At 43.6% G+C, this 14,453-nt stretch overlaps 1 protein-coding gene across 3 annotated transcripts in view; it reads left to right on the top strand.

The window, feature by feature from the left end:
- The window catches only part of LOC109397351 (LON peptidase N-terminal domain and RING finger protein 1), a 243,304-nt gene extending 230,825 nt beyond the window's left edge, over positions 1-12,479 (top strand). For all 3 annotated transcript variants that reach the window (XM_029869935.2, XM_029869936.2, XM_029869934.2), the window contains exons 4-6: positions 7,397-7,531; positions 7,598-9,028; positions 10,589-12,479. In XM_029869935.2, the coding sequence (XP_029725795.2) occupies positions 7,397-7,531; positions 7,598-9,028; positions 10,589-11,029 (2,007 nt within the window). In that variant the 3' untranslated portion in view covers positions 11,030-12,479. The remainder of the gene's footprint in view (positions 1-7,396; positions 7,532-7,597; positions 9,029-10,588) is intronic.
- Positions 12,480-14,453: the final 1,974 nt, after the last annotated feature.

Raw genomic sequence — 14,453 nt, 5'->3', positions numbered from 1 at the left:
ACCCCATGGACAATGGGCATCCTATTACATTAAAACTCTACTTCCGTCACTTATCTTACCATTGACCACCCTCCTCTAACCATATTCAAACAACCGAGAACACCGGTGAAAAATGCGCAAAACGTGAGAAAACTCCCTCAGCCGACGCCGTCGCCGCGCGGCGCCTCCATCCGAACAGAACGTGACCCGGTGGAAACGTGGCGGCTTTTCACAGACACGGCACTGGGCCGTGCCTCACTGCGTCCATCCCCTCTCAACGTTTTCCCTAGAGCCTAGCCGACGCGACGTAGATGGGGTGACGTGTGATGTAACGACACAACAATCGAACCTACCAACTAACGAACACGCGGTGATGATTTGAAAAGCTCTCACTTTGCTTTGGGAGCTGCTACGGAAGGGGGAACAACGGAATTTAGAATAGAGGTTTTGTAACAACTTGACTGAGCCTCATTGGGCTTGCAGTCAGGGTGGACGTCATCCGACAGAGACTATTGACTCCGTTGGTGGTGAGGTAACAGCACCCCAAGTCGGGGGAGGAAGCCCTGTGCGGCTGTTTGATGGCGGGAGGATGGGCGAAAGTCCTTTTCGCCTGTACATGTGAGGACCTCGCACGTTTCAATAGGCTGTAGGTACAATGTAAGCCTGCCAATGGCAGGGCAACCGCACGCCATTGAGTGGTTAGCATTTTCGAAATGGTTCAATGGTGTGGCAAAGGGTGCGAATTTGAAGCTGAAAATGATGTAATGATTGCTGAGAGAATCGTTTTCAGATTTGCAGTTCACGTTAGGAAATAGGGAATAATTTTGGTTGCCAAATAGGGTATGTGTGCCATCAGTAATCTCACGCTCCCATATTCATCCTATTCGAAAACAAGCGATTACGGCACCGATTGATTCCGTTCTTTTTGTTTTCATGGGTGCTCACTTCTTACCAAAAATACAAAAACAAGAAACAAAACAAACAGCGCTTCAATCCTTTGTTTTCCGTAGGATGAAAATAGGAGCCACACGCTTAATAAGGGAACCAATACCCTATGAGCAATTCATTTTAGTTTTCGTCAGATGCACTAGAGATGATTGAAAGGTGAAAGCAGTACTACAATGAACACCTCAATTTCAGAGCCGGCTATTGGTAGCTAACTCGTTGTTGCAGTGATAATATAGTTCCCTATCTCAACTGATCTCCATCTACTTCCTGGCTTTACGTTTCTGGTGAAACTTGACTTGCTTCTCTTCAACTTAATTCTTTGAGTATATCCACAGATTTCAATTGAAGGACTTTCTTTGACTGTAATTGCATGAATTTGTACATTCAAACAGAATTTTCTCCGCTACATCGATTGTTGAATTAGCAAGAACTTGGATTTTCTTGTAGTAAATCATCCCACAGCGTATATACCTTCTCCGTTCAACTAAATCTAATTCTATCAGCAAAAACCATCATCTTCAAAACCACAACAATTAATCAATCTTCAACAGCCACACACGATCTTTTTCCTCCACCCAAGAGGACACCGACTGACATCTGTCGGGTGGTTCAGCAACAATTGGCGGTTACTGAACCACAAAATCACGCCGGTGATTATCTATCTGTCTGCCACCGGCTAGAAGTTCATCCTTACCGATAGCAATTTCTTCCGAATGTACATACGTACGTCATTTGTCCTGGTGGGAAACGTGTCTGGTGTCTGGTTTGGTCCGTGGCGACCCCGTATGTGCCGATGTGTTATGGTAAGATCATTAATCTCTCTTCGGCAGTACGACGGACGGTTCGATTCGTAGGTGGATGTGGTGGAATTCTTCTTTACAAATACCATGCGTCTCCATATCGACATTTCCTCGGATTTTTCGAAATCTATAGCCTGTAGTACACAGGGTCGAATATTTGACAAGGAAAGAACTCAAGAAACAACATCAGTTTGATGCTAATGAAAATTCGATCGAGTCAAATAAGAGGTTTGAGTATTGGTTTCTTATCTTGAATTTCAAAGAGACTTTTTTTTGCAATCTCAGACAAGACCCTTCCCCCTATCACCAATTTTCAAAAATGTGTAAGAACTGCTGATGTAAAGTGAATTTTCGTAAAATTGTTTAAACAGTGAGAATCTGCGAACATTTTTGAAAAGGTGGACAGGCCTAATAACCAGCCATCAGGTTATTGGAAAAACCGTTATTTGTTGTATCGCATTGGTTTTCTGTTATATAAGGCCGGTGGGGCACCCGGTAACGGTTCGGGAACAAGACTGGATCAGATATGGTCTGAGACTATTTTCTTGCTAACCATTCATCAGGTTATCGAAAAAGCCGCTTTTTGATGTGTCACATTCATGGGCTTGGTTCACTATTATATTCGGACACCTACGGTGGGACATCCGGAACCGGTTCCGGAACACTACCGGTTTAGATATGGTCGGAGACTAGTTTCTTGCTAACCTTTCATCAGATTATGAAAAAAGCCGCGATTTGGTGTGTCGTATGCATGGGTTCGGTTCACTATTATATTCGGACACTTCCGTTGAGACACCCGGAACCGGTTCCGGAACACTTCCGGTTCAGATATGGTCTGAGATAATTTTCCTGCCTACCGTTCATCAGATGATCGAAAATGCCGTGGTTTGATGGGTCGCATGCATGTCTGGTCCCTTCCAGGGGTACCCGTCCGGAACACCTAAATGGCCATAACGGCTGGACCGATCCAAACCATTTTCAATAGGAAACAATGGGACTAGATTCCCCGTCGAATGCACCATCGGTCATTAAAATCGGTTGAGGTTTACTACCAAAAAGTGATGTGAATTTTTTTGTACACACACATACACACATACACACACAGACATCACCTCAATTCGTCGAGCTGAGTCGATTGGTATATGTGACTCCGGGCCTTCTAACAAAAAGTCATTTTTGGAGTGAACATATTGCCTTTCCAGTATACAAAGGCAAAAAGTGGAAAACTGGCGAATGCTGGTTGCTGATAACACAGCGTAACAAAAATTAACTTTTGGTCTGTCTCAAGAGCAAACTTATGTGTCTCCGAAGGATTTTGGGCCGCTGAATCCGAATCCGGGCTTAGATTTGCTCCAACACGTCACAATTTTGAGCTATACCTCAATTTATAGGGCAAAATATGCGATTTGGGGCTTTTTTGACTGCAAGTTATTAAGCATGGAAATATTTTATTTAATCAATCAAAAGGTTAATTGGTCAATTAACATCTAAATTAACGACTCATGCAAAATATTTAGTTTTACCAAATCGAATTTGATAGTTTTAAGCGATTTATTTTACTTTACTATTACTTTAGAGCTTTTAGTAGAACTTGTTACTTCAGACTCTAGTTTAATTTAAAAACACTTCACTAATACTTTACTTTTGCAAAAGAAAATAAAAAATGAATAACTCTTTTAAAGAAAAACTAGAAAGGACGAGCAAATTCCTTTTAATTCTACTACTGTGCTTATCTTCGGACAGATAGGCCTATTTCGTCTGTGACTTACAGACTTCTTCAGTGTCAAGTGCTCCACTTGACACTGAAGAAGTCTGTAAGTCACAGACGAAATAGGCCTATCTGTCCGAAGATAAGCACAGTAGTAGAATTAAAAGGAATTTGCTCGTCCTTTCTAGTTTTTCTTTAAAAGAGTTATTCATTTTTTATTTTCTTTTGCAAAAGTAAAGTATTAGTGAAGTGTTTTTAAATTAAACTAGAGTCTGAAGCGATTTATGTTAGGTACGATATTTCCCATACAAGTCACCCTCCAAAAGTTGCATGCAAGTTTTCATACTCACATAAAATGCTTAAATCTATCAAATTTGATTAGGTAAAACAACATATTTTTGTTTATATTTTTGATAGGTCCCACTCTTCCCTTAAAGTCTACGTAGATAATGGACATGAACTTTCCAAATTCCATCACAGAGTACCTCTGTCGATTTTTTCCAAGAACTCAGTCGACATCAAGCCATGCATTCATGGTACAATGTCGTTAAAAACTTGTTCATGCATTTCACCAAATATTTTACCGGAAGTGATCCTAAAAATTCAACCAAAAATTCTTCCAATTATTTTTATTCGAAATCCTCCTAAAGCATGGAAAAAGAAATTTCAACGAAAATTCCTATACTATTTCTGAAACAAATTCTGGAAAAATTTCCGACAAATTTTTGGAAAATTTTATCTAGATTTTTTTTCAGACAAATAATGCAAATGTATTTTTTTTAAGAAATTCCTGAGGAAAACTCTGAGAAATCCCTAGAAAACTGTTTCAAAAAATCCCTTAAAAACTGTTGGTGAGATCTTTGGAAACTCTTTTAAGAAATTCTTGTATTTTAGTTTTTTTTTTGAGAAATTTCCTCTTCCTCTTCTTGGCGTAACGCCCTCACTGGGACAAAGCCTGCTTCTCAGCTTAGTGTTCTATGAGCACTTCCACAGTTATTAACTGAGAGCTTCCTCTGCCAATGACCATTTTGCATGTGTATATCGTGTGGCAGGCACGAAGATACTCTATGCCCAAGGAAGTCAAGGAAATTTCCTTTACGAAAAGATCCTGGACCGACCGGGAATCGAACCCGTCACCCTCAGCATGGTCATGCTGAATACCCGTGCGTTTACCGCCTCGGCTATATGGGCCCTTGAGGAATTTCTGAATAAGTTTCAAAAATAATCTTCTGAGCAATTCCTGTGTGAATGCCTTGAATAACACTTAAGAGAATAATCTCAGACGTATCTTTGATGGAATTTGTGAACAAATCCCTCAATAAATTTTTGAGGTATCTCTTGAAGATTTTCTGTAGGAATACTTGAAAGAATTCCTGGAGATATGTACGTCTGAAGGAATTCTCAGAAAAATTGCTTTCACAATTTCTACACAAAAATTCCTAAATTACGACCCGGCGATATTTCTGAAGGCGATCATAGAAGAACAAGAAAATAAATCCCTGAGGAGCTCTTTAGAGAACTACTAAAGACATTAAAAAAATCATTTTGGAAGAAATCTTTGAAATAATAGTTGCAAGAACTGAAGGACCATCTGCAGGTATTCAAACAAAAATTTCTTGAAAAGATCCATGAGAAATGTTAGGGAATATGTTCTGAAGTTATTTCTGCATGAAATGCTGAGGAAATATTTGCAAAAAAAAAAAATCTGAAAGAATCTCTGAAAGAAGGTCTGAATAAATCCAGAGTAATACTTGATGTAACTTTTGGCGAAACCCATTTCCCTTTCTCTATATTTTTTTTTAGAAAAAAAAAATCCAAATCTGAAGAAATTTCTGGAAAATTCAAGTAATAAACTCTAAAAAAAACTGAAAAAAAAAGAATTCCAAAAGAAAACCCTAGAGGAATATCTGTAAGAACTCTACATATTTGTGAAATAATATGCTAGTTCGACTGTGATTGGAGATCGGAGATAGATTCGGCTTTGCAGACTTGTTTTATTGAAACAGAACAACCATCCCTCAAGACAAAGAACAACCAGTATTTTTTACCCTCCGGCGTAACGTCGGACACAATTAAATAGATTTTTCCAATGAAACAGCACTGCAAAGTCGAACCAATCTCCGAGTTGTGAATAAAATCCCTCGAATTTGAAGAAACGTTATGAGAAATTTCAAAAATAATTTGTGATAAAATTCTAGAAGAATTTTCGGAGAAATCCCAAAGAAAAACTCCTGATAAAAAAAATCTGAAAAATTGTTTGAAGAAATACATGAAAGAACACAAGCATGTTCTTATGTAGCAATCTTTGAAAGAATTTTCCATGAAATCACTTAAAAAATCCCAGGAGGACCGGTGGACCAGTTTCAATATTATTCTTTTGAGAAATTTCTTGAGAATCTTGTGAAAAATTTATCAGATAACTGACACTGTAGAAGATTATAAGTGAGAGTCGTCAAAGGATGAGCATTAGAGGGCGGAATTAAAAGGTACAAAACTGGTCACACTCATTCAAAAAGGATATTCTGCTTAGGGGGTTCAGAAAGTCAATACAATTTCATACTGGCTGCGAAACTTTCTGAAGAAGTGCCAAGGAAAATTCCAGTGGCAATACCTGAAAGAATAACTGAAGGAATTCCTGAAAAAATGTTGAAAGAAATCCATGGATGCATTTTAACCAGATACTAACAGCAATATTTTGAGTAGTTGTTGCTAAAACCATTTTAAATTTTTTTGAGAGAATCTCCTTTCTGCAAACATTCTAGAAATTTATAAATCATCAAAGATGTCGCAAAGGAATTTCTGGCGGTGTTCTGGCAATCCTGGAGAAATTTCTAGAAATTTCAAGAAGTATTCTTGCAAAAATCATGAAAGGAATACCTTTCCGCAATGATTACAGGAAAAAATCGTGAGAAAATAATGAATGGCAGGATTTTCTCGGAATAGTTTCAACTAGGCGTAAAAGTGAAGTCATTTCCTGGAGGGCGTACCACTATAGGGGGTGCTTAAGTAACCAATTCTGCAACACTGGTCTCAAGGAGTTCCATGGGGCATCCAGAGGGTCTCAGGGGCGTTACATGGGGTCCAAGGGGGTTTTAAGGGGATTTCGGAGTAATTTCAGGAAGTTTCAGAAGATTTTCAGATAGCCCTTCAAAAAACATACTGGAAAACTTGTTATTAGAAGGCACGTGTTGTTGCAAACATACAAATAAGCAGATGAAATTTGTGAAAAAAATCACGATCTGGTGGGATTTGAACCCACGACTCCGTATTCGCTAGGCCGGCGCTTTAACCAACTAAGCCACAGAACATGTAACGATTCTGCGGAATGGAAATCCAAACTAATTTCAAGTTTTTTCAGTATGTTTCAGGCGTACCAGCAAATCTGGTAGCTGCCAGTAAGGTGCATTATTTATAATTGATTTCGAGAGAATCTCTCAGAAATACTCCGGCAGAATCCGTCCAAGAGCACTGACAGAATCAGTTTAGAGGACTCTGAGAGAATTCCTTCAAGGGGTTCCCCCTGAGAAATTCTGATGAAGTCCCTCCAAAGGCTTCTGAGAGCATTTCTCCGTTACGAGAGAATTTAGGTATGGAATAAAGAGAGGGCGATCCAATTTTGGGGAAATTGGCACAAAAAATATGCTGGAAGAATCTTTTCACAGAAATTTGGGAGAGTCCCTGCAGGAGATACAAGAAGAATACATTCGAAAGTTTCTGAGACGGTCATCCCTCCAAAAAAAATCTAAGAAAATCTCTACAAACGAATCTAGGAAAATGCCTTAAATGGTTCAACGAGTGTCCCCTCATGAGATAACGAGTTTTTTTACAAACTTTGAGATAACGAGTTGTATAATGATCAAAATATGTTCACATTTCAGATATTTTTTTAAATTTTTCAACTGGGAAAAAACATTATATTATGCGACCTTTTCTCACAGATTCTATTGCCCTTCTATTACAGGCACACTACTATCGGGCCCTGGCTTTGTCAGCCCTGGGAAAGACCGAGCAAGCCATAATCTCGCACTGCATTTCGATTTTCCTGGACAAACAGTCCATGTGTGTGGCCAACGGGATAAAAGAGGATCTGGCGAAGGTATTCATATCATCAAACATAATCTCCAAACGTTCAAAACTAACTCCCATCCCTTTCTGATTGTAGGACCTCCAGAAGCTTCTCGCCACGGTTCGGTCGGAGCCGGACCTCCCGGCACCGGTGGTGGATCCCCTATCGCTTATCTTCAGCAGCCATTACGAGCTGTTAACTTCCCGCAAACGGAGAAGGTTACGGATCCCCTCCGCCCACAAGCACAAAGCGAAAAAGCAGTTCCTCTGCTTGCGGACCAGCGACTTCGACGAGGACCATTCCGACTGCGGCGACGAGGACTACTACTTCCGGTCTAGTTTTTTAGACGAAATGGACGAGGAGTTCTACCGGCAGACCATGATGAACCCACCGCACCACCGGCGGAAATCCCTCTCGGCGTACAATCTGAACATATTCAACCCCCGGATGGATTCGCCACTGGGGGCCGGGAAGGAACAGAAGTACCTGGAGAAGCAGCAACAGCAGCAAACAATCATTCCAAGACCGAGCTCGAAGCTGCGATTGTTCGTTGAGCGAATGATCAAGGAGTTGGAGGCGGTTCGGTCGGCCGAGGGAATCCCCGTGCGGTTGGGAGTCCACCCGAGCCAAATCGAAACCTCCGACTTTGACTGCGTCCTGTGCTGTCGAACGCTGTGGCGACCAGTGGTGACTCCCTGCGGCCACACCTACTGTTGGGTGTGTCTGGACCGGTGCATGGACTATTCCTCGTCCTGTCCACTGTGCATGGCCCCTTTGATCGAACAGTTCCGGCATCATCTGGCAGGCGGCAGCAGCAACAGCAGCAATGGCCAAGGCCTTGCCCTCCTGGCGGCCACCAATCCTACCCTGATCTCATTATCTAAGCGTAAGGTAACCCAGTTTGTCGAGGTGGCCATGCAGCGGTTCATTCCGGATGCGTATGAAAAACGCCGACGGCAGGAGCTGGACCGGGAACCGACGGTGCCGGTGTTCATCTGTACCACTGCATTTCCCTCGGTGCCATGTCCACTGTTCGTGTACGAGCCTCGCTACCGGTTGATGGTCCGGAGAGCTATCGAAAGCGGTGAACGGCAGTTCGGCATAGCCCTTCAGCAGCCGAACGGACGGCAGCGGTACGTCGAATATGGAACCATGCTGGACATCCGGGACTGCGTGCAGCTTGGCGATGGCTGTTCGATTCTCTCGACGGTGGGAGCCAGGCGCTTCCGGGTGGTGGCCCGTCACGAGAAGGACGGCTACGATACAGCCAACGTGGAGTTCATCGAAGATGATAAGATCGTGGCTGGTTACGGTAGTGGGAAGGTGCATTTAATTCGGGAATTGCACGAGAAGGTGCTGTCGAAGGCAATTGGATGGCATGAGAGCCTATCGGACAACATCAAGTGCGAGATTTTCAAGACCTTCGGCCGGATGCCGGACCTTGAGGAGAACTGGGAGGACCGGGTGGATGGACCGGCGTGGGCGTGGTGGATCATTGCTATTCTGCCGTTGCAACAGCATTTAAAGGTGAGTTGATAATTTCTTAGCTAGTTTTAGGAAGAGATTCTACGATAACGACGATAACCCATTCAATGGATTCCGAGAGAATCTCTCCCAGGGATTCTGAGAGAATCCCTCTAAGGGTTTCTGAGAGAATCCCTCATAAGGATTCTGAGAGAATGCCTCCCATGGATTCTGAAAGAATCCCTCCAAAGGAATCTCTCCAAAAGATTCAGAGAGAATCCCTCCAAGGGATTCTGAGAGAATCCCTCCAAGGGATTCTGAGAGAATCCCTCCAAGGGATTCTGAGAGAATCCCTCCAAGGGATTCTGAGAGAATCCCACCAAGGGATTCTGAGAGAATCCCTCCAAGGGATTCTGAGAGAATCCCACCAAGGGATTCTGAGAGAATCCCTCCAAGGGATTCTGAGAGAATCCCTCCCAGGGATTCTGAGAGAATCCCTCCCAGGGATTCTGAGAGAATCCCTCCCAGGGATTCTGAGAGAATCCCTCCCAGGGATTCTGAGAGAATCCCTCCCAGGGATTCTGAGAGAATCCCTCCCAGGGATTCTGAGAGAATCCCTCCCAGGGATTCTGAGAGAATCCCTCCCAGGGATTCTGAGAGAATCCCTCCCAGGGATTCTGAGAGAATCCCTCCCAGGGATTCTGAGAGAATCCCTCCCAGGGATTCTGAGAGAATCCCTCCCAGGGATTCTGATAGAATCTTTCCAAAAGATTCTGAGAGAACCCCTCCAAGGGATTCTGAGAGAATCCCTTCCAGGGATTCTGAGAGTTGTGAGAAGGTTTCTCCCAGGGATTCTGAGAGAATCCCTCTCAGTGATTCTGAAAAAAATCCCTCCCAGAGATTCTGAGAGAATCCCTCCTACAGATACTGAGAGAATCCCTCCCAGGGATTATGAGAGAATCTCTCCCAGGGATTCTGAGATTCTGAGAGAATTCCTCCCAGGAATTCTGAGAGAATCCCTCCCAGGACTTCTGAGAGAATCCCTCCTGGAGATTCTGAGAGAATGCCTCCCAGGAATTCTGAGAGAATTCCTCCCAGGGATTCTGAGAGAATCCCTCCCAGGATTCTGAGAGAATCCCTCCCAGGATTCTGAGAGAATCCCTCCCAGGATTCTGAGAGAATCCCTCCCAGGGATTCGGAGAGAATCCCTCCCAGGGATTCGGAGAGAATCCCTCCCAGGGATTCGGAGAGAATCCCTCCCAGGGATTCGGAGAGAATCCCTCCCAGGGATTCTGAGAAAATCTTTCTCTGGGATTCCATGAGAAACTCTCTCAGGAATACTTAGAGAATCTCTCTCAGTGATACTGAGAGAATCTCTCTTAGGTATTCTGGGAGAATCCTTCCCAGAAATTCTGAAAGAATCCCTTCCGAGGTTTCTGAGAGGATCCCTCCAAGGGATTCTGAGAAGATATCTCGAAAGGAATCTGAGGGAATGGGATTCGGGGAAAATTCCTCCTAGGAATTCTTAGAGGAGTTTTCCAATGCATTCTTAGAGAATGTCTCTTAGGCATTCCGAGAGCTCACTTTAGTTCGTTACTAATGTATATCTTCATTACATTTCAGGTCGACATCCTTTCAACCACTAGTCTGGAGAAACGGCTTCGAGCCATCGACAAAACGCTGAACCTGGAGTCGGCTCAACAGAAGCGTAAACGGTCGGTTTGCGTGGTTCCGGCGTCCCCTGCTTCGCCTCCTCCGGCCAGCTGCTGCGACGGTATCCAATCGTCGGCGTCCGCTCACCAACACCAGCAACAGCAGCAACATTCGCACCACCAGAACCATCACCACAACCACCACCACCACCATCAGCAGCAACAACAACAACAATGCCAAGCAATTGATTGTTGCATACGAGAAAGAACTACCTCAACGCATAACCATCACCACCACCACCATGATCATGAGCACGTGCACCATCACCACCACCACGATAGTGATAGAAACAGTTCCGGGGATCATCATCTCAGCCAATCCGCGGCGGAAGCGGCCGACTATCTGCTCTAAATGAAGCAAAGAAGCTTTGGGAATCGGGGAGTGTACATGGCAAAAAGTGGTCAATATCGTTGAACTGTAGCTGAAAAATGCAATTCATTCTTTTAACACTCTTGTAAGTGCTTTATGACAGACAATTCAAAGACATTTCGTTTCATAAACGAATTATGTATGCATTTTCTAAGGGATCCATAATCCATAGATGAACATGTATGAATAAAAGTTTGAGACTACAATCTTTGCACTCTTAGTAACTTCGTTTTAAAATTCTTTGAATCCTATCAATATCCAAAATGATACTGGATTCAACATGAAGAATTTGCTAGTGTATTGCTCTTTGAAAACTACTTTGACTACTTTATGGTGTGTACGTTCTTCTAAGATCTTGGGCAACAACCAATACAATCCTACTAACTCTTAAACGCAGCAACACAGTGGAAGCAAATGCAACTAAATGGTTCTCTTCTCTTTGAAATGTACAATACAAACACAAACATACCCAAAAAGCAAACACACATTTATTAGCAGAAAAAATAAAACAATGCACACCTAGAAAATGTGTGCGGTGGCAACATATGTGGATCAAGAAAAAGAAGAAGCAGCAGTAGTTCAAAAATGTGTAACCAACAAACAAGAATGCCATAGATGAAATGATAGTTAAATCAATATCCTTCCCCCTTGGACTCTTTTTTTTCCTATACGATTAAACTAATTGAAAACAAAGCAAAACACTTCAAACCTACTACTAAAATAAGCAAGCAAACAGTGTAGAACATAGTTGTGAGGGAGAGCGCCCGAGAAAGAGAGCAAAAGAGAATGAGAATGCCTGAGAGCGACCTGAAAGAATCAATGCTGGACAACAAGTAATAAATGAGAGCTGCGAGCTGGACAAATCCGGGACCGGTCCCATTTGTCCCGACGCGGGTAGGCTAAACAAATTACATTTATATATTGTTTTTAAAAAGAAATCAACCAATTCAACAAGAAAATGTAATCCTCTTAAGCCATGTGTGATTTTTAATCTTAAACCAAACCGTGTTTTGAAACCTATCTTATTCGTAAGGACAACTTTCTATTATTGAATTCACTCTCCAAGCTTTAATTCGGAATCCTGTTTCAAGACAAGAGTTCTTAATCTTAAAAAAATCAAAAAAGTTAATCCAATTTCTCTCCTTATACCCGTTTCTTATTCTAATTCTAGTAAGGCGAAACTCGCGCCAAAAATCAATGGTAATCGCTATTCCCACAGAGAGTTATAAGTCAAATTCTTTAAGCGAAAAGAAAACATAAACCAAGCTTCAACAAAAAAAAAATCAAGAAGAAATGCTTGACAACTGAAATCAGTGAGAACTCTACTCGTACCATTTAAGGCCAAGATAATGTGACACATGTAAACTTTGAATAAACGTGAATCGATCTGTATTCCGCTGCCCCACGGTTCTATCTGGGGTTCTTTTTTCAATACGCTTTTTCGTACTATTTTCAACCAAAGATTGATAAATCTCTGCCCTTTCACTTTTCTTTGGCTTAAGTATTCACCTTGGGGGGATAATCTGCTCAACAGATAGCTGGACAGGCAGGTCCAGATAGTGTGGGGTTTAAGACCGTCTTATACAAAAAAAGGGAAAGCTAGGACGACCCATTAAACAACATTCCCATCGTAGCCAAATTCTTCATCTCTCCGGGACCACCAAGAAGGCATTGCTTCAGAGAGGGACTAGTGTATATCGCATCGTCATGGTTAGCTGCGTAGCCTGCAGCAACGAATGCCGATGAGTCTTTTTGAGGACTTGGTCCACACTACTCCCTCCCTTTGTCCTCGGAAGGCAGGTAGGGTCGACACCACGCCTGCTTCCAACTACGCAGCATGTATCAAGAACTGATACCGCGTACACAGCAATTTGAGCTTCCCGCAAGTAAGGCCCTATCAGCCAGCGCACAGAAGCACGTGACCTTTCCAACCGCAGGCTCGGAACCAACCCAGTAGACCGACGCCACGACAGCAGTGCTACCAGGATGTTCTGTCCACGTCCACTCAATCATTGTAAGGGTCGACCGCAGGTCAACGGTATGAGCTACGAAGCCAATAGGCTTAGTAGTAGAATATACTCCGAACCTCTGGATCACTTCTTGTACCGCATTTGAACTAGCCATTCTCCGAGTCCACGCGGCACCTCCTTTGTAGCTCCAAGACGATGTTGAACATATCAGGAGCTTCTGCAATAGCTACTTTTAATGCCAGGCTCGGAACTATGTATGTCCAGACCTGGGGCCTTACCTACGGTAAGGGACTTTGGTATCCCCGCAAATTCCACATCGGTGACCATCTCCTCATCACCAACCCCAGCCCCCGACGGTCCTACGAAAAGAGGCAAAGGACTAGGATCATGCCGCGGAAAAAAAACCCTCGATGATCCCCTCCAACATCTCTGGAGATCGCTCTGTAGGAGCCAATACACCTCTCGTCTCGGCCATCATGATCCTGTAGGCATCACCCCACGGATTCGCATTGGCTCTATGGCAGAGATTCTCAAAGCAAGCCTTCTCGCTTGCCCTTATACCGGTTTTTAGGAGCTACTTTTGCAGTAGGGAAAACCACCCGCCGTTCGTTTCGCTCTTCCTCAGATCGCGCTCGCTGCATCTACCAGCTCGGCGTAGGTCCACAATCGCTTGAATCCATCAGTAAGCCGGTGGTCTCCACTACCAGCTCCTCGCCATCTAAGCCAAGTAGGTTTCAATGACGGCGGAGCTCCTCCCTAAATACCTATTCGTCGAAGTATGTTGTCTTCAACCTCTTTCTCTACCCGCTGCCTGCTGTTGTTGTAGTCGATACTGTAGCAAACTGCCAGGTGTTTGCTGTGAATGTAGCTATCGTCTACTCTCCAGTTCGAACTACTTGTTAGGCCAGGACTACAAAAGGTCATGTCAATAATTGACTCCGCTCCGTTTCGACTAAAGGTACTCTTGGTACCGACATTAGCCAGGTCGACACTAGTATGGCCAGTGTCTCTAGCAGGATCTGACCCCGCTGGTTCGTGAAACGGCTTCCCCATTCCACGGCCCAGGCATTAAAGTCACCCGCTATTACCATCGGCCTTCGCCCTGTTAGCACGGTCGTTAAGCGGTCCAGCATTTGCGTGAACCGCTCGATCGGCAACCGCGGAGGCGCATAACAGCTACAGAGCACCCCGTTTACTTTGGAGACTACGAAGCCCTCATAGGTAGTAGACACCAACTCCTGAATGGGGTATTTACCCGCCGTCCATATCGCCATCATTTTTCTGGACCCATCTGCGATCCAGTTGCCGTTGCCAGCGGGTACTCGATATAGGTCCGCTATGATGGCGATATCTGTCTCCCACTCAGAAACCGCCTGACAAAGCAGTTGCTGAGCCACGTCACAGTGGTTCAGGTTTAGCTACGTTACCTTCACTGT

The sequence above is a fragment of the Aedes albopictus genome, chromosome 2, assembly GCF_035046485.1.
Source record: "Aedes albopictus strain Foshan chromosome 2, AalbF5, whole genome shotgun sequence".
Lineage (NCBI taxonomy): Eukaryota > Metazoa > Arthropoda > Insecta > Diptera > Culicidae > Aedes > Aedes albopictus.
This window is presented reverse-complemented; position numbering and strand designations above follow the sequence as displayed.